The 18,973-nt window shown below is 47.9% G+C and overlaps 1 protein-coding gene across 5 annotated transcripts in view; it reads right to left on the bottom strand.

Annotated features, from left to right (window-relative positions):
- Window positions 1–18,973, bottom strand: part of SFSWAP (splicing factor SWAP) — an 86,791-nt gene that overhangs the window by 25,887 nt on the left and 41,931 nt on the right. For all 5 annotated transcript variants that reach the window (XM_077308480.1, XM_077308479.1, XM_077308481.1 and 2 more), the window contains 2 exons: window positions 14,300–14,533; window positions 9,944–10,134 (listed from right to left, as the gene is read on the bottom strand). In XM_077308480.1, the coding sequence (XP_077164595.1) occupies window positions 9,944–10,134; window positions 14,300–14,533 (425 nt within the window). The remainder of the gene's footprint in view (window positions 1–9,943; window positions 10,135–14,299; window positions 14,534–18,973) is intronic.

Below are 18,973 nucleotides of genomic sequence, written 5' to 3'. Positions count from 1 at the left end.
CCGGTCAAGCCCCACCGATGAACCCTCTCGCTGGGAAGCCTTCACCTGTGCTGAGATCTCGGCCTATGAACCAAAAGAGCCCTATGTTCTGCCCCCTCCAACTGGCTGGTGATCCCTGGCCTCAAAGAGGCTCGTCAGGCATCAACAGGGGCCAGAGCCTTCTCTGCTTGGGCCCCCACCTGGTGGAACGAGCTCCCATTAAGAGATCAGGGGCCTGTCCGAACTCCCACAATTCTACAGGGGCGGCAAAAGGGCATGTGCTTGAGGCTGACCGACCCAACAACATCCACTGGTGGTGTGGTCCCCCCCCCGACGCCCCCGTATGGAAGGGCGGTATAAAAATCTAAATAAATAATCTCCCGGCAGCGGAGAAATCCCAAGCGCCCCAGGCCATGTAATCTCCACGCCCCCCGTTTTGCTTTTATACTAGCCATATAACAGAATGAGCCAATTGAACAACTATGGGAATTCTGCGTCCCCCCCCCCTGCCGCGGCCTGGTACTGAGGCCTTCATGGCCTGGTTGTTGGAGAACACTGGTGTAGAGGTTAAGAGAGGCAGCCTAGAATATGGAGATCCGGGTTGGATTCCCTGCTCCCCCCCCCCCACATGCTCATCACAGCACTGATAGAGCTGTTCTCACAGAGCAGTCCTGTCAGAAGCTCTCTCAGCCTCACCCACCTCACAGGGTGTCTGGTGTAGGGAGAGGAAGGGAAGGTGACTCTAAGCCGCTTGGAGACTCCTTCAGGGAGAGAAAAGCAGCATATAAGAACCAACTTCTTCTTCTCAATATTTACTTCTTCCTAAAAGACAGATTCCGGTGGCTGGTTGTGTTGATGCCTGTGTGTTCAACGCACCCTAGGACCTGCATATCCAAAGGACCATATCTTCCCATGTGCACGTTGTGGGTTTCAGGTTCCCTTCCTAGCTGTTCCTCCATTTAGGGTAGCCCACGTGGCCATCAACTGCAGCCTGTTCTTCCCCCCATCACCGCTCCCACCCTATGGAAATGGCTGCCTAAAGAGGTGAGGAGGCATTGCCAAGGCCATCATCTTCTATGGCCACAGGCTGCTGGCATTTTTGAAGGGGGGGGGGGAGAAGAGCAGGCTAAATGTGAATTTGCAAGCACCCTTGGGCTAGACGAAAGGCCGGCTATAAGGAGTGCAATCACCAATAAAAACCAATAAATCCGCAATGTGATTTCCAGGAATTAATGCGGAGCTGCTGGTTGCTTAGACAAGTCCCCTCGAGGAACGTGTTATATTTGCATAAGCTGAGTTCAATTTATACTGTGACCCAGCAAAAGCATCCAATATCAATTGATGTCTTAATAGGAAAAAGTCAGTTTAGGGTGGAATTGGTGGAAGAAATGCCAACTCTTGGCCATTATAGACTTCCTCTCTCTCTCTCTCTCTCTAACAAATCTAGGTAAGCACATCTAGCAAAGCAACCGAAGGTGTTAATGGATGGTGGACAATAGGCATGCCGGTGTTGAAATGAAAGTAAGGCTGTCTGAGAAAGGTTAACACAAGAGGTGGAATGAAATAAAGCCGGCCATTGTTGAGTTCTGTAATCCCTCTGGGGAAAGTTCCGAGGCTGCCCCATATGTCAACCCCAAAGACCCCTGTTCTAAGTGGTACGTGAACGGAAAGCCTTGGGATACGCATTTCTCAAGCTCTTGGAGGCACTTATTTAATCAATCCTTCTCCCTCTGAATATCAATTATTTTCTCTTTATGAAGAACATAAGCTTGGCTCCGATTCCTATTACGGGCAGAAGCCATTTACCGGGCTCTTGTTATTGACATACCTGGCTGATGTGCGTGCTTGAAAAAGTACAAGCTGGAGCCCCCCGTGAGAAGCTGGGTAAGTGCTTAACAATATTCATAAAACCCTAGCAAATCAGGCGGATCGTGACAGGCCATTACTGTGTTAGAAAATGCCGGGAGCAAGTTGACAACGTACAACCTGCAGCAGCTCAGGTGTCATAAACAGTGGCTCCCTTGTTGCTGGCAGGCAGGGTAAACATCTGTTGGGAGGAAAGGAGTTTGCTGGTTCGGAAATGCCGTCCTGCCGGTGTAGGCCGTGATCCAGCCCCCCAACACAGCCTGCCTCTGAAGCATTCTACAGACTTCGAGAAACCCCAGAAGTGGCGTGATGGTGCAAATTAGGGTTGGGAAGCAGAGCCTGTGGACATGCTCACCTGGGGCTCCTTCCTTCCCACCCCCTCCAGGACCAACATTGGCCACTGTGGAAGGGTGGGGGGGAACATAACCATATATGGTATTGGTAGTCAACCTGTGGTCCTCCAGATGTCCATGGACTACAATTCCCATGAGCCCCTCCTCCTCCTCATGGGGCTCATGGGAATTGTAGTTCACGGACATCTGGAGGACCACAGGTTGACCACCCCTGATATATGGGCCATGTCACCCAATAATTGTATATATTTTTTAAAAATCTGTTAACACATTTCAAATCTGTTAAAACCTATTCAAGAAACCCTGGGCTTGGTGTAGTGATTAGGAGTGCGGACTTCTAATCTGGTGAGCTGGGTCACATCTGCTTTGAACGGCCTGCCTGGCATCGTGGCTTCATACCTAAAAAACGGTAATAGTAGCCCGACTTTGCATTTCCGTCTCTGCTAAGGTGAAAGCTCCCTGCTTCATCTCAATTTTCAAAGCTGTTCTCACCCTCAAGAGCAGCGGTTCTCAGCCTGGGGGTCCCAACCCCCAAGAGCAGGGGTAGTCAAACTGCGGCCGTCCAGATGTCCATGGACTACAATTCCCATGAGCCCCCTGAGAATTGTAGTCCATGGACATCTGGAGGGCCGCAGTTTGACTACCCCTGCCCAAGAGGATCGATCCACCCTTTCATGGGGGTCGCAGAGGCTGCCACCATTGTAGCGGCGGCCTCGGCGACCCAAAGGGGGAGGGGTTGAGAACCGCTGGCGGCGGAAATGGCGGCGCTCCAAAGGAGGTTGTAGGGTTGCGTGCGCGCTGGTGATCATGGAAGGCCAAGGCAGCCAGCACTGACCGAGCCACCCCTCCACGCCGGGGAACTGGCCGCCTCGGCCTTCCATGTTCGCCAGCACGTGTGCAACCCTACAACCTCCTTTGGTTTGCCGCTGTTGCGAGAACCAATGGTCAAGAGCAAGGTGGACATGACACCTTCATAAATGCAAGCTCACTCAAGCCTTCGTCAAGACGCGGCTTTGCTTCTTTGTGATTTCTCGGCCAAGCCGGCCACTTTGCGCACCGTTCCGCAGAAAAGAAGGGTAAAGATCCAAACCACCGGCTGAGCTGGATAGGGCGATCGAGGAATGAGCTCTCAAGCGACTTCAGAGCAAAGAAAAAAGTCGGGGAGGGGGGGGGGGTCTCAAAATTAGTTGGTGGCTAATAATATGCCATTTACCATGCCATTCACAGCAGCCAATTTAATTACGACTATTGTCGTTCAGGAGCAATTATAGATATTCATTGTCTGACGTTAAATTTGCATTTCCGCACGCTCATTAATAACCATGAACCGTGCTATTAAGACGCACACACAAGAGCGATTGGAAAAAAAGATGTAAAATAAAAGAAGCCCCATTTACATACGTCCCACTTAGTTTTAGCACATACAAGGAACGTGTCTGAAGCCGTGATGCACGGGGACCTAGAAAGGGGGCTGAATGTTTTAAGGTATCTGTGGAAGGCTGACTTGGGATGCCTTTCCGTCTCGTCTGGAAGGACCAACCCTGGCTCCATCGACATGGGCATGCCTATGTCAACTGGTGTCACGGCATATCCTCTGTCTTCATCTCAGGACTATTCTTGGGAATTTTCTGCCTTCACCCCCACCCCATAAAACTCGTTCTTAGGAACTCCTTCTCAGAGAGCCAGGAACAGCCCCTTGGCCAGGGCTACTGCTCAGTAACAGAGCATCCCTAGGAGATCCCCACGCCCAGCATGGGCAATATTAAGAGGATCAGTTAGCTAAAGACCTCCATCGGATATCCTGGAGGGCCAGTTTATTCGCATTCGCAGAATTCAACTCAGTATTGTCAGGCTTTCTCAACCAGGGTTCTGTGAATCCCTGGGGCTTCTTGAAAGCCCTGCAAAGATTTCCTGAATGGGTGGGAGTTAATTCAATTTGAATATATCTTAAATTTATTGGATGATTTGACTATCCATGGTCATGTCGACCTGCCCCCCTCCCAAAATGGCCCACGAGGGGCCTGTAGGGGGTGGGAAGGGAAGGGGTCATGGGTGGGGTTGTCCACAGCTCTGCTTCCCAACCATATTCTGCACGATCGCACCACTTCTGGGGTTTCCTGAAGCCTGGAGAATGTTTCAGGTGTTTCTCAGTGGTAAAAATGTTGAGGAAGGCTGGGTTATGTTCTCATACATTTCAGAAATTGTCCTGGGAAGTTCTACTTGGACAATGCACTACTGTGCCATACACCCCTGCCCCCCCCCCCCCCCAACTCATTCTGGAAGCAGCTTCCACACTTATTCTGTGTTTTTAGAATGAGGGAACTGTTATTGCTGGATGGTCTCCCAGAATCCCTGAAAACAGCCCGTAAGCTCAGCCCTTTTGAAGAGGCACTAGATCACCCCCCTAAAAAAATAAGTGCAAATTGCAATAATAACTGATTTCCACAATAATGAATTTAAAAAGAAATCAAAACTCCAAGAACAATGAAGGCTGGATAATAGTCATACTGTCCCCCTTTTCTCAGCAAAGAAATCTGCAGGACTTTCTGGCCCGGTAGAGATCCTTTTTCATCTTGCCACAGGGAACAAAGACAAAGGAACGCTGAAGAACAGGGGACCTTATGGAACGATAGGTTAGGAACAAGAAGTAATACCCTATATTATCTAACACCAATCCCTTACTTCAACAGAAGTCAGTTTCAAAGAATCCCTGCCTGTTAAACGCTTAAGCTGTTTTGAGTCCGGAAGTAGGTTGGCCGAAAGCTGTCCAGGAGGATGATTCTAGAACCCGCTGGGGAGAGAGTGAGGGTATAAGTCAAGGAAAATAAAAATATCTAGGAACTTCAATAGGAATTTCAGCCAGGAGAAGAGGAGGTTGAGAGGGGGACAACCTTTAAGTATGTGAAAGGGTGGCACTTGGAGGAGTTCAGGGAACAGTTCCTGTAGGCAGAAGAGGACAGGACATACAGTCATGGCTTTAGCATAGAACTGTACCAGCGAAATATCAGGGAAAAACTTTTGGGGGAGTCAGGGTAGTTTGGCAGTGGAACCAGTTGCCTAAGGAGGTGGTGAGCTCCTCCTCACTGGACAGCCAAGTAGTCTTACAGGCCCTGCAGAACTGAGCAAGTTCCATCCAAGCCCTCAGCTCTCCTGGAAGTTCATTCCACCAGGTTGGGGCCAGGACTGAAAAGGCCCTGGCTCAGGTCGAGGGCAGGAATATGCAGTAAATTTGCCCCGGCAGAGCGAAGAGCTCTGCAGGGGGCATAAGCATGCAAATGTTCCCTCAGATAAGTGGGGCCCTGACCATGGATGGCCTTGAAGGTTAATACCAAAACCTTCAACTTGATCTGGGCCGCAACCGGCAACCAATGCAGCTGCCCCAGCGCAGGCTGGATATGGGCTCCCCAAGATGTACCTGTGAGGACCCCAGCAGCTGCATTTTGCACCAGCTGCAGTCTCTGGATCAAGGACCAGGGTGGGACTGTGTAGAGTGAGTTACGGAAGTCCAATCCGGGGGTGACTTGGAAAGCTTGCCATTTCTTACATCAGTGGAACTGGCGGAAAAGGTAACAGGACTTGGAATATCCAACAGTGTCTGACCGGGGGTGGCAGAAGACACTACAAAATGCACAGCCACAGGCCACAGAAAGGTTTTGAGAACATCGTGTATGTAATTGGTATTTCACGGGAATGAATAAGAGACCAAAACCTACATTAAATATATGGTAGCTATTTCAAAAGGTGCCAGCTAAAAATACGATGGTGCAATTGGAATAATTTGGATCGGCTTTTAAGAAAACTGCTCTTTTGGGTTTGTTTTGAAAGAAAATTGTTCTATTGATTCGAGGCAGTAAACAAAGGATTCGGCCAGACAGAACACACCTGGCGACACAGGTGTTATTAAGCTATTCTCCTTGTGGCCGGGGTATCTATTTAAAAAGGTCTCATTTGTAGTTTTACAACAACAGGAACCAGGACTCAAAATTGGACCACCACTGGGGGATGGCAAATGCTTCACTAGTATTGATCAGCATGAAATTGTTTCAGGTCGGTCCACTAGTCATAAGACAGCTGGCCGGGGTGTCTGCTGGGGGAAAAAATAATTGTTTAATGAACCAGCTTTAATCAGTGTGATAGTTCTGATATTTGTGGCCAGCAATAAAAGACAATTACCCTTAATTTCCTGGGGCTACACTGATCTAGAATTGCTTGGTATGAAACAAAAAAACTGCTAATTTTCAACTTCTTGGTCAACATAGATGAGACATTCAGAATACAGAATATCCCTGCCCCCCAAATGAAAATAACTGGATTTCGGGAGATTTCGGCCTTACCTGGAACAAGAATTTAGTATACTGCTGGATGATACTGGGGTTTAGAAAAAGAGCTTGTTTTTAAGTCCTGCTTTTTTCTACCCAAAGGAGTCTCAAAGCAGCTTACAGTCGCCTTTCCTTTACTCTCCCCACAACAGACCCCCTACTCAACGCAGGATCAGCCCAAAGCATCCTAAAGCATCCAAGAAAAGTGTGTATCCAACCTTTGCTTGAAGACTACCAGTGAGGGGGAGCTCACCACCTCCTTATTCCACTGCTGAACTACTCTGACTGTGAAATTTTTTTTCCTGATATCTAGCCTATATCATTGTACTTGTAGTTTAAACCCATTACTGCACGTCCTTTCCTCTGCAGCCAATGGAAACAGCATCCTGCCCTCCTCCAAGTGACAACCTTTCAGATACTTAAAGAGGGCTATCATGTCCCCTCTCAACCTCCTTTTCTCCAGGCTGAACTTTCCTCTGGACTAAGGCATTAATGACCATCATCTGAAAAATCAGCCTTTCTCAAACAGGGTTTCGTGAACATTTGTACCTTGTTCTGACCCCCCCTCCCGAACTCAAGCTATATACCTGTACTCCAATATTTCCTTTGTGAACTTTAAAGCCCTTCATTACCTACATATCAGAAGAGCCATCTCCTTCCACGTGTCTCTCTCTTTCCATATGTCCCTGTGTGTCAGCAATGGCCATCAAACGCTCATCCGTTGGCTATCCCACCACTTAGGGTGGCCTGTCTCACAGTGACTGGAGCCTGTGCTTTTTCTATTATGGCTCTGGCCTTGTGGACAGGGCTTTCTCAAGAGCTCCCTCCCCTTTGGAGATCTTCAGGAGGAACTTTAAGGCCTGCCAGTTTGCCAGGATTATTGAAGGAATTTGAATAGCAGGCATTTTTGATGTGGAAACACATCTGCTGCCTTGCTCCCTGTAACAGAAATGATAGCGGATGTGACGTTCATTTGTCCTGCCCTCACCCATGACAGATAGGCAGGGGAAAGAGGGAGTGCACGCCAGTAGATGTGAAGGGAGCCAACTACGGGTAACTGAGGTGGTGGCATCAGAGGACCGAGCAGGGTGGAAGACAGGTGGCAGTGGCGGCGACTGGCCAAGGCTCTCCCTGCACCCAGCTTCTGCCCGAGGCAAAGCACCCCATACTCCTTCTCTGGCTAGCAGGCTGGGATGAAGGAGTCCAGTTGGGGCAAAGGCAAGGCAAGGGAGCCCCGGGGCAAGTATGTGTTTCCCATATAACCTGTGAAAATCAGAATGTAACTAATTTTTTTAAGCGGAGGAGGGATTCGAGCCTTGCCAGTTTAGTTTTGGCTGGGAGTGTTTTTGAACTGGAAATATTTCCAGTGTTCTCAATTCTCTTCTTTTTCGAACGCTGGCACTGAGATGGTCAACGCAGACTTCCCCCTCAACCAACTACAAGACCAGGGCAAAATGCAGAAATCCTTACAAATTTGCTTTATTTGTATGCCGCATACTCTCCGCTCCCATCAACCAGCCCAGCTCCTTGAGTCCCCAGGCATGAATGATTTCAGAATCAAAGTTCCGGGGTTGCTCTTAGCAACCTTACAGGCTTAAGAGCCCCTGCCTCGGTCTCAAATGCTGGAGGGGGGTACTGGCTGCTAAACCAAAAATGATTTTAAAAAACTGATGAGCACATTGGTTTTGAATGCGCAGCTGCTATTGAAATCAAGTGATGTGCAAAATGGCAGAGTGACGGCACCCCTGAGTGACTCGAACACCCTCGTTTCGCTCTCTGCGCCTGAGGGTTATTGTGCGCTTACTGATTCGGAGATACGAGCTCAAACCCCACGCTCATTCTACATTATGCTCTAAATGCCTGGCCTCAGATAAAAGCACTTCCTGATGCTGTGTTTAAGGGCATCCTGCGTGTGTATGCGGGGGTGAGGGGGGGCGGGTAGAGAAGAAGATTTCCTCATAGTTTTGAGGAGGAGATTCACATACAATATTCAGTTAATACGAGGAGGGCAAAAGCCTCTTGGGGCCTCAATGATCTTTGGACTTTTTCCTTTTTTTAAAGCAATAATTATTTGCACTTAGTGCTGCATGTCTTCTTTAAGGAACCTCTTTTTAAATTGCAGCATTAGACATTCTGAATCCTGGATTCAACAAGAACTGACTGTGGTTTTGTATCATCCCGACAGCAGTCTTACAGAGGGGTTAAAGCATGAGTGCTGGTTTGGGAGCCCTGGGTTCAAATCCCTGCAGACCTCCAGAAAGAGCCTAGATCTGTCTCCGTCTCATAATCCAAAGTTGACTGCTACAGATGCATGAATCCGCCTTAAACTAAATCAGGCCACTGACCCCTCCACAACAGTACTGCCTGTTCAGAAGAAGAGTTGCTACTTATATGCCACTTTTTCTCTACCCAAAGGAGTCTTCAAAGCAGCTTACATTTGCCTTCCCTTTCCTGTCCCCACAACAGACACCCTGTGAGGTGGGTGAGGCTGAGAGAGCCATGACATTACTGCTCAGTCAGAACAGCTTTATCAGTGCTGTGGCGAGCCCAAGGTCACCCAGCTGGCTGCACGTGGGGGAGCGTGGAATCAAACCCGGCTCACCAGATTAGAAGCCTGCACTCCTAACCACTACACCAAGCTGGCTCAGAATGAAGGTTGAGTCCGGTGGCACCTTTAAGGCCAACAGAAGTTATGCTCAAAGGATAAGATCTTGTGTGCACGCACACAAAAGCTTACACCTCGAAGAAAACTTCATTAACCTTCATGCTGCTACTGGACTCCACTGCTTCAGCCCAACACAGCTACCCAGCTGAACCTGTCTGCTCAGACCAGCAGCAGTTCTCCAAGGCTGACGTCTTCCACATAACCTACTGCCTGCACCTCTTAGCTGGAGATGATGAGGACTGAACTTGTGCGTGTCAAGCAGATGCTCTACCACCACTGAGCCATGGCCCCCTTGAGTCACGGCTGGGATGTAGACGTAAAATTAAAGCCAAACCTGTCTGTGGCAGACAGATTCAGCTGTACAAACCACATACAGAGAAAACACCCCAGATGCAAAAGGAAAAGTTTCACACAGGAGGCAAAAAATATGGGATACTCCCACAAAAGCAAACCACTCGAAGGCTAAAATGAGAGTCTCGAGACCCAAGGGAGGGCTTCTATCAGCCTTACACACCCAAGTTCCCATTTCAGTGCTGGAATAGACCATGTGTGAGCGCACTGCTAAAGCTTGAGAGGTTCCTTTTAGCACCGTCATGAAAACTAACAGCAAATGCACTATTAAATTCAGCTCCACCCCCAGAGTTCTCCTTCAATCCTGAAAACAGCAACATGAGCAAACATAAAATCCCCCCCCCCCCCCACACACACACACCACCTGGGAAGGTCTTGAACCGACATATCGAGGTTTCTCCCTTTCTCACCTCGAGATTAAAGGCGCTCTCCTCGATTTTCTCCACCTCGGCTTCGGCCAGGGGATTCTTCAGGTTCTGCAAGAACAGGGCTGCCTTCCTTTTCCGTTCTGCCTGGAGCTGCTTCTCTTTCGATTCCTTGGAGGCCTGGGCTAGCTTTTCCCTTGCCGCAGCTGCCAGCCTGTCCTCTAGTTTCTGCTTGGCTGGGGAAACAAAAGGGGGAAAACCAATGGGGTGAGCTTTGAAAGTTTTTTGGTGTGTGTGAATGGGGGGGGGAGTGGGGAGAAGCAGACTGTCTTAAGGGAGGGCCCACTTCTTCAGACCTGTCCCTCCTCCTCAAATGGTCAATGATGGGCCTGGAGGGGGTGGCAAGGGGAGGGGCCCCAGGTGGGCATGGCCACAACTCTGCTTCCCAAATGTTTCCTGCGCCATCGCACCACTTCTGCGGCTCCTCAAACCCCGAAGACTGTTTCAGGGGCTTCTCAATGGTACAAAATGTGGAGAAAGGCTGTGCTAGGCAGATGCGTAAACACTTGCTTAAATAACTCCCCACACCCGAGACAGGCTTGGCCTTGCCTCTGATCAATTCTTTTGGATAAGCAAGTTTGTTAAACACCAACAGGGAAAAAACAAAGCTGAATGGACCACTTTAGAAATGGGAAGGCCTGGAAAATACAATTTTTTTAATGAGCACCTTTTAAATATTTTATGAGCCTGCAAAACAGAGCTCTTCCACCAAGTCTATGGTTGAGGCCGGTGTGGTGAGGAAGATCTAATGGGCCCCCCAGTGTTAAGAGCTTAAGCATTTGCTATGTTATCTACGCTCCCTCCTCCCACTCCTGCACTAGATTTTTGGGGGGTTAGTGGGTTGTAGACCGCCATGGTTTTTTTAATGTTTAGGAGTCTGTTCTGTATTTGGATGAATGTCCAGAAGTGTTTTAGTGGGGTTTTAATGGGGCTTTTAACACAGACAATTGTAACCCGCCATGAGCCAGTTATGGGAGTGGCGGGCAATAAGTCGAATAAATAAATAAATAAATATGTTATGTTTTAGATTCAAATGGGTCGCCGTGTTGGTCTGAAGTAGCACAACAATATCAGAGTCCAGTAGCAACTTTAAGACCAACGAAGATTTAAGACCAACTAAGATTTATTCAAGGCATGAGCTTTCGAGTGCAAGGAAGTCTGAGGAAGAGTGCTTGCACTCGAAAGCTCACACCTTGAATAAATCTTTGTTGGTTTTAAAGGTGCTACTGGACCCTGATTTCGTTGTTATGTTTTATCGAGTGTAAACTGCCATGAGTGTTGGGTGTGGCGGCATAAAAATGGAATGAATGAATGAATGAATGAATGAATGAATGAATGAATGAATGAATATTTCCACCAGGGGGGGGGGGGGGGACGACGAATGTAAAACTCTTTATAAACCAGTTCTTCTCTTGGAGCGAACAGAATGCTTTTAAGACAGGGTTGAACTCATTCAAAACATGACGCACGAACATTTATATGCAAGCTATCTGAAGGCAATCAATCTTCTTATGCATATGGCGGATACATACAGCCTGTTCCGAGGATGCAGTTACTGTTCAAAATTTGAATAACGTTGGCAACACCATACTATGTGTTTCATCATACATTATTCAGTGTTTTGGATGTTATTGAGTTTAACTTAACACCCAAATAAGTCAATGTTCCCCCCCCCCCCCAAACAAAAAAAAAAGGTGACATTTGAACTGGAAGGAAAGGAGATAGTTTCATGAGTGCAGTTGTGTTAAGAAAATATTCCCGTTGTGCCCGCATTACTACTATTCATTTTTACAAGTGAGAGGCTGGCTATGCCCAAAAGCTGAGCACGGAAATAGTAGAACATTTCCAATGGTAGAATCCAACCTCTATTTGTAGATTGTTGGAGCCCACAAGTAAAACAATGTTGATTTAAAAAGTAATTCTTCCCTATGCAGTTCTTCAAAAGCATTTCATGCATTTTGATTTTATAATGCTCCCTTGCAATCAGGTGTGCCTGTTTCAATTTTCTCATTTCTATTTTGGCTCGTGCCGTCTGGGTTTAGAACACACTTGAAATGTAATTAATACAAGCAATTCAAACTACTAATCTCCGAGCAGTTGAAATTACACAAAGACTTAACTCTAACTGACACCGTTACAAATCTTTGTTTCATTTGTCTCTTTAAAATGCAATTTTTTATCAACAAGGTTAACAATATACTAAAAGAAGAAAACCCTATACATCCACTGTCGGAATGAGAGAATGAGTAATTCCCCCTGGAATGGGATGTTCAGCAACTTTTTGTTACCTGCAGACATGGAATAATATATTCAGAGCTAACTATTAGATACAGGGAAGCCTGACACTCCGAAAGATACATCCTGCAGGAGAGTTTTTAATAAATAATTCCATTTGGAAATTGCTTCATGAGTTCTTATTAATCTCTTTTGCATCTTATGGAGAGACCCGCTTGCTGGAACTAAAATATACCCTCTGCAGCACCGTTACAAATTCATCAAATTATTTTATATATTTATTTATATTACTGAATTGTACACGTGCAAGCAGATTAAACACGGCTCAGGATTTCGAGAAACCTGTCGATGAAGGAAAACTAATGTTACGAGACGCTGCTGGCTACAACTTATTTGATCTTCAAGATATCAATTATTGAAGGTTTAGGGGAACTTGCTTCACTAAGTACCCCCAGCAAACTTAAAAAAAAAAAACAGAGTTAGGATGGTATAAGGTCCATGGGGTGGGGACTTGTCTTTTTCTGCCTATGTTACAAGGCAGCATGGCATTCTACTCACGACTAACCTTAAGCATGCTACAAACCATCAGGTAGGAAGAGCTCTGTCAAGTATGCAAACCAAAATGCATTTAAGCTCAGTCTTTCTCAGAAGACGAAGAGTTGGTTCTTATATGCTGCTTTTCCCTGCCTGAAGGGTGGTTCGATTTAGGTCCAGTTGCCAGCGTGGTGTAACGGTTAGGATTTCAGACTTCTAATCTGGCAAACCGGGTTTGATTCCCCGCTCCCCCACATGCAGCCAGCTGGGTGGCCTTAGGCTTGTCACAGCACTGCAGTAATATCAGGGCTCTCTCGGCCTCGCCTACCTCAAAGGGTGCCTGTTGTGGGGAGAGGAAAGGGAAGGCGACTGTAAGCCACTTTGAGACTCCTTCGAGTAGAGAAAAGCGGCATATAAGAACCAGTTGTTCTTCAGTAATCTCAGGGCTCTCAACCTGACACTCCTCACATGGTGTCTGTTGTGGGGAGAGGAATGGGAAGGCGACTGTAAGTCGCTTTGAGACTCCTTTGGGTAGAGAAAGGCATCATCTAAGAACCAACTCTTCTTCTTCTTATACCTAAAGTAGCTAAGATTACTCCCTGAGAACTGCATTATTCCAACTCTATGATTTTATTCTGTCTTATTTTTTTAATACTGATGCACTGCGTTGGTTTTTTGACTGTTAATCTTAACCCATTTTGTACACTGCCCTGAGACACACTGGGAGGGCAGGATGACGATGATGATGATGATAGTTAACATTCCTGCTCTGGTCTTGCAAAGCGAGAGCCACGGCTTCCCTTACAGAGTTCCATTCGTCTCCTGATGGGCGTCCCTCTTTTCCTCCTGCTGGCATTCCCTCGCATCATTTCGAGACATTGCGGGAATCTGAAGTCAGCATCTTTCACGCAGGCCCTGACAGCTATTATTAAGGTAGATGCCCAGAGGACAGACTGCAAAAGCGGGGGTGGTGCTAATGAATTTTCTCGGAGCCTAGCAGGGAAGTGCCAATTAAATTTCCATTTGTTAATTATAATAAGGCCACAACATGCATGTACCCGATGGTGGAATAGGAGCTTCCAGACCAATTTTTCGGCGCGCTTAGTTGGCAGAAGCATGGGCGCCAGCACTAGGACCGCAGCCAGGCGCCTGCTTGGATGATCAGCATCTTTATAATTCAGTGTTTGGCAACAAAACTTCAAACGAGAGGTCTTTGTAGGCAGGTAGTAGTGAGTTCCTGCACTGTGCAGGGGGGTTGGACTAGATGGCCCTGGAAGTCCCTTCCCTTCCAACTCTATGAGGCTATGATACACAGCTAGACTTCCCAACCAAATTCTGCACAATCGTTCCAATCCTGGGGTTTCTCGAAGCCTGAAGAACGCCTTCCATTGTAAAAAAAAAAAAAAAAGGTGAGAAACGCTTCTGTAGGATCTTCTGCAAGCAAAGTTTGCATTGAATCATGGAGCCACGCACCTCAATAAAGCCAGCTTTCCAAAGCTCAGGCTGGTAAGCCTTCTGCAGGACTGGACACGATCCAGGTATACATTCCAGAAGGACCTCTTTTTCCGTTACCTTGTTTGGCTTCCAGCTCCTCCTGCGTAAGCTGCGGCTTCTTCTCTTCAGCGGCGTTACTGGACAGGGCGAACGCCGTGCTGCTGTTGGACGCGCCGTGAGCATTTTCGTGGCCTTCCTTGCCCTCTTCCCCCTCCTCGTCGCTGTCGTCGTCAAGCTTCACCCGGTTTTTCTCCAAGGGAAGCAGGTCGTTTTCTTTGGCTCTGATTGCAAAGCTGATCGGTGCAAATGATGCTGTTAAAAAAAAAGAGAGAGAGATAAAAAAAAAGGTAAGGCCTGAGCCATGATATTGTTAACAGGACACACTTTAACTGATTGCTGCGTGGCTAAAGAATTGGGTAACGGGGAGAGGCTCTTGTAATCAGGAATTAGCACTGATCTCCTATTGTCTCTTAAAGCGACGGTCTTAACGCTGAGAAATTAATAAGGGGGGGGGGAAGTGATTAACGTAAAAAGCTGCCAACGGTGCTTGCTTTCACCCATTCCCGTCTTTACAGCATCCCCACGTTCCTTCTCTCTTCATCTCCTGAAGGTGGAGGGCTCTACTAGCAGCACCTGTTCTTTCAAAAGGGAAACGACTTCCGGCAGGAAGGAACAAGCACTGGCACGTCTTACTCTTCACTAAGTTTGAATGGTCAATCAAAAGAGTGACACCTCCCGCAAAGAACCTCCCAGCATGCCCTGCGAATTCGGCGCTGCTCTGAATCTCGGGACTCTTGGTCCTTCGACCGCTTTGTATATACGCCACAAAGAGCTTTACGCTCTGCCCCCTCCAACCAGCTGGTGATCCCTGGCCCCAAGGAAGCACGTTTGATCTCAACTGGGGCCAGATCTTTCCCTGTACGTAATCTTCATAAAAATCTCGAATGAGAGTACAGGCTTTCAATAGCCCTACAACCCATGCCAATTCAAGAAGCGGAGAGGCAATGCCATGACAATGCAAAGAAAAAGGTGCCATTTGTGGGTGTGCATACAGCACTTGAAATGCAACACAATCTGATCCAAGTAACGCAAAAGTTCAGGTCAGGCTTTCTCAACTGAGGTTTCGTGAAACCCTGGGCTTTCTTGAGGGCCCCTGGAAGGGTTTTTTGAATGGGTGCGAGTTAATTGTTTTTTAATACATTTCTTACACATTTATTGGGTGATAGGACCACATGTGGTCATGTCGAGCCCCCTCCCCTCCCAAAATAGCCAATGATGGGCCTGGAGGGGGGTGGGGAGGTACATCCACAGCTCTGCTTCCCAACCGTATTCTGCTCGATCGCGCCACTTCTAGGGTTTCTCGAAGTCTGAAGAATGTGTCAGGGGTTTTGCAAGGGTAAAGACGTCGAGAAAGGCATGCTCAGTTTGTAAAAAGAGAATCAGACAAGGGATGTGTCAACTGCTGGCATTGTCCCTATTTGTAAACAGCCCTTCCCGTAGAATTAAGCTCGTTTTTTGCAAGATAATGTCACTCGCATGCCTTATACGTAACAAGTATGTGTGGCTTTACGCGTGCCCGCCTCCAGGCTCGGGAGAAAGAATTATGAACTGATAAAAGGTGTTTAGAATGGAAACTTTACTAAAATGGTAAGTGCCGAGGACATTGCTAACGCTTTCATCTATCATTTCTATAGCGCTTCTGAAGTGCAGCTCCTGTTAAAATCTTGGCTTTGTTCATCCTTGCAATAACTCTCAGGCGGCTGTTAAAATGGAGGCGGGGGGGGGAGCTCAGTCAGGGGCTGAGGCGGGGGATGTGAGATTCGCAAGCCTAAAAAAGCTCACAGGATAATCTGGGCTGCTGGAGGGTCAATGGACACAGTCCCAGAGACCATCTTGGCGGGAGGAAAGTTGAGAGCTGCAAAGCAACTGGCCTTGGCTCCTTGAGGAAATAAAGATGGTACGAGCAAGAGGGGGATTTTTAATGGGGATTATGAATCCACAAGAGCCTCTTGTGGCGCAGAGTGGTAAGGCAGCAGACATGCAGTCTGAAAGCTCAGCCCATGAGGCTGGGAGTTTGATCCCAGCAGCCGGCTCAAGGTTGACTCAGCCTTCCATCCTTCCGAGGTCGGTAAAATGAGGACCCAGCTTGCTGGGGGGTAAATGGTAATGACTGGGAAAGGGAATGGCAAAACCACCCCGTATTGAGTCTGCCATGAAAACGCTAGAGGGCGTCACCCCAAGGGTCAGACGTGACTCGGTGCTTGCACAGGGGATACCTTTACCTTTATGAATCCCTGAGAGCACTGGACCAAGGTTCCTCTGAAAAAATGTCACATACAGCAGGGAATCCAAACCAGGGGTCTGTAGCTCCCATGGAGAAGGTCCGTGACCTTTCCCCTCCTACCTTAATGGACTTGGCCACAGGCCACAGAATGGGCTCCCTTTGCCCAGAGGGCTTGGCAAGGAGGCCATGGTTGTAACAATCAAAGTGGGCGAGTTGGTTGTGCATGGTATGGGGATCTGGGCTGTCTACTCAGCTCCTGCCCTTCCTTCCAGCTTACAAGAGGCAGAGCTGCCGTAATAGTAAAGATGGGGAGAGGGAGTGAAAGAGGGCGAAAGGTGCAGGTGGTGACATCACTTCTGGTGACATGTCACTTCCAAGGGGTGTGGCAGAGAGGCATGGCCAGCTGGCATCACATCTGGGCATCCTTGAAGCTGGAACATTTATCTCCGCGGCTCCTCCACAGTCAACTCAGGGCCAAATGATTCAATATGTTTAGTAACGGACTGGGTTTGGGCTGACAGGTTCCGGCTAGCTTGTCCTGCCGCAGCTTCTCTTTGAAGCCCACAAGATCCTGATCTAACTTGGGGCTGCAGCAAGGAGGCAAGAGGGGCTTCCTGCCCTCTCCCGTTTCATGTTCCCAAACTGGGGAGATTATTGGCACAACTTGGAAGCCGTGCATGCTCAGAACGCTCCACCTCCGGCTCCAAATATATGCAAATAACTCCCCACTGTGTCGGTGGGCTCTCTCGCCAAACTCTCACGGCTGCCTTTAGAACCTAAATTGTGGCTGGAGCTTCCAAATCATGAGGCAGAGCTAATTATTTGCTTTCATTTCCCATTGATTCAAACAAACACCTTACTGGCAGCCATTCAGAGCAGAACAATAAACGCTGGTAATATTAAAGTTCGAAGTAAAACGGCGAATGCCTTTAAAACGCTGAATCCTAAAATCATTAAACAGTAATTTACATAACATTGCCAGACTGTTATAAAAAAGGCACAAAAATTTAGTTTTCCTGTGAAATGTTTGTGCATCTTAATGGCGGCTGCACAGAATTTAGCAGCACATAGCGGGGTCCGGGGGGTTCCATTTATTCAGCGTTTTGATGATGCAGAGCATCTGGAAGGGCAAGGATGTCCATGCCGACGGTTCGCCAGTTCAAACATCACAATGAAACGCGGTTTGCATAGACCAGGATTTCACCCTGGGCTTTTGGATTGTGGCTTGCTGGCCGATCACAAACCATGGCTTGCCCATTCAGACTGCAGGCTGATAAGCTTCCTATGCCGTGGTTTGATGCGATGTGCGAACTCAGCCAGGGGCTGGGCTGGAACCTGAATTCAGGCCACACACATCTATCTTCCAGGTGAAAGTCGCTCTTCTGCTACAGTATAATCTCTGCGGTTACTCGGTTTCAAAGACTGAATAAATCCCATTTCTTTGCCGTAGCTACAAACCAAATAACACAATGTTTTCTTCTTCACAGCCGATTTCTCTTTCCAAATCCAACTTCCTCACTCTAAATCCCAGCTTCCTCACCCTTCCCTCTGAATCTGATTGCTTGCTCACCAAGATAACTTTGCCAGGCTTACACAATAATACTGGGAGAGTTCTTCTAATCCAAGGGAAAATTAATTACTTAGGGGGGATTAATTACATTTCAAAATGCTTCCTCTCTTTGTGCAATGTTTCAAAGCAGTCTTGCCAAGGGTGCCAATGGTTAGCTGAACGTTTGTTCCAAAGGCCCGTCAAAACAGATGACGAAGAAGGGATGGTTTTTATGCTCTGCTCTTCACCAGGGGTAGTCAACCTGTGGTCCTCAAGATGTCCATGGACTACAATTCCCTCCTCATCGCTGGAAACACCAGGGCAAACGCTTACAGGGGCTCATGGGAATTGTAGTCCATGGATATCTGGAGGACCACAGGTTGACTACCCCTACTCTTCACTACTGAAAGGAGTCTCAAAGTGGCTTACCATCGCCGTCCCTTCCTCTCTCCACAACAGACACCCTGCGAGGGAGGGGAGGCTGAGAGAGCTCTGACAAAACCTTCAGAGAGGACAGCTTCCATCTCCCCCAAGTGCTTTATAAATGCAAGATGCCAGTGATCAGACCTGGGGCTCGCTGCACCCAAAGCTATTACGGAGCTACAGGGCCTTTCCTCAGCAGCCATATGATGCTTGGGCAATCTTTCCACTCCCGAGGACGTAAGCACTAGCACAGCTTATTCCCACAGCGGAACAGGAAAAGATCCGGTAGCGGAAAGTGGCGGATCGAACAGGAAGATCCTTTTGCTCGCTGTACACAGTGCTGGTCAGGCCACACCTAGAGTACAGTCTACAGCTCTGGAGGCCTCGCTTCAAAAAGGACATGGACAGAATGAAGCGGACGCAGAAGGGAGCAATGAGGACAATCCGGGGCAGGGAGTGGGACTATTTCTGAAAGCCCACAAATGTAAGAGCAGAA

The sequence above is a fragment of the Paroedura picta genome, chromosome 13 (assembly GCF_049243985.1).
Source record: "Paroedura picta isolate Pp20150507F chromosome 13, Ppicta_v3.0, whole genome shotgun sequence".
In the NCBI taxonomy this organism is placed as follows: Eukaryota; Metazoa; Chordata; class Lepidosauria; order Squamata; family Gekkonidae; genus Paroedura; species Paroedura picta.
This window is presented reverse-complemented; position numbering and strand designations above follow the sequence as displayed.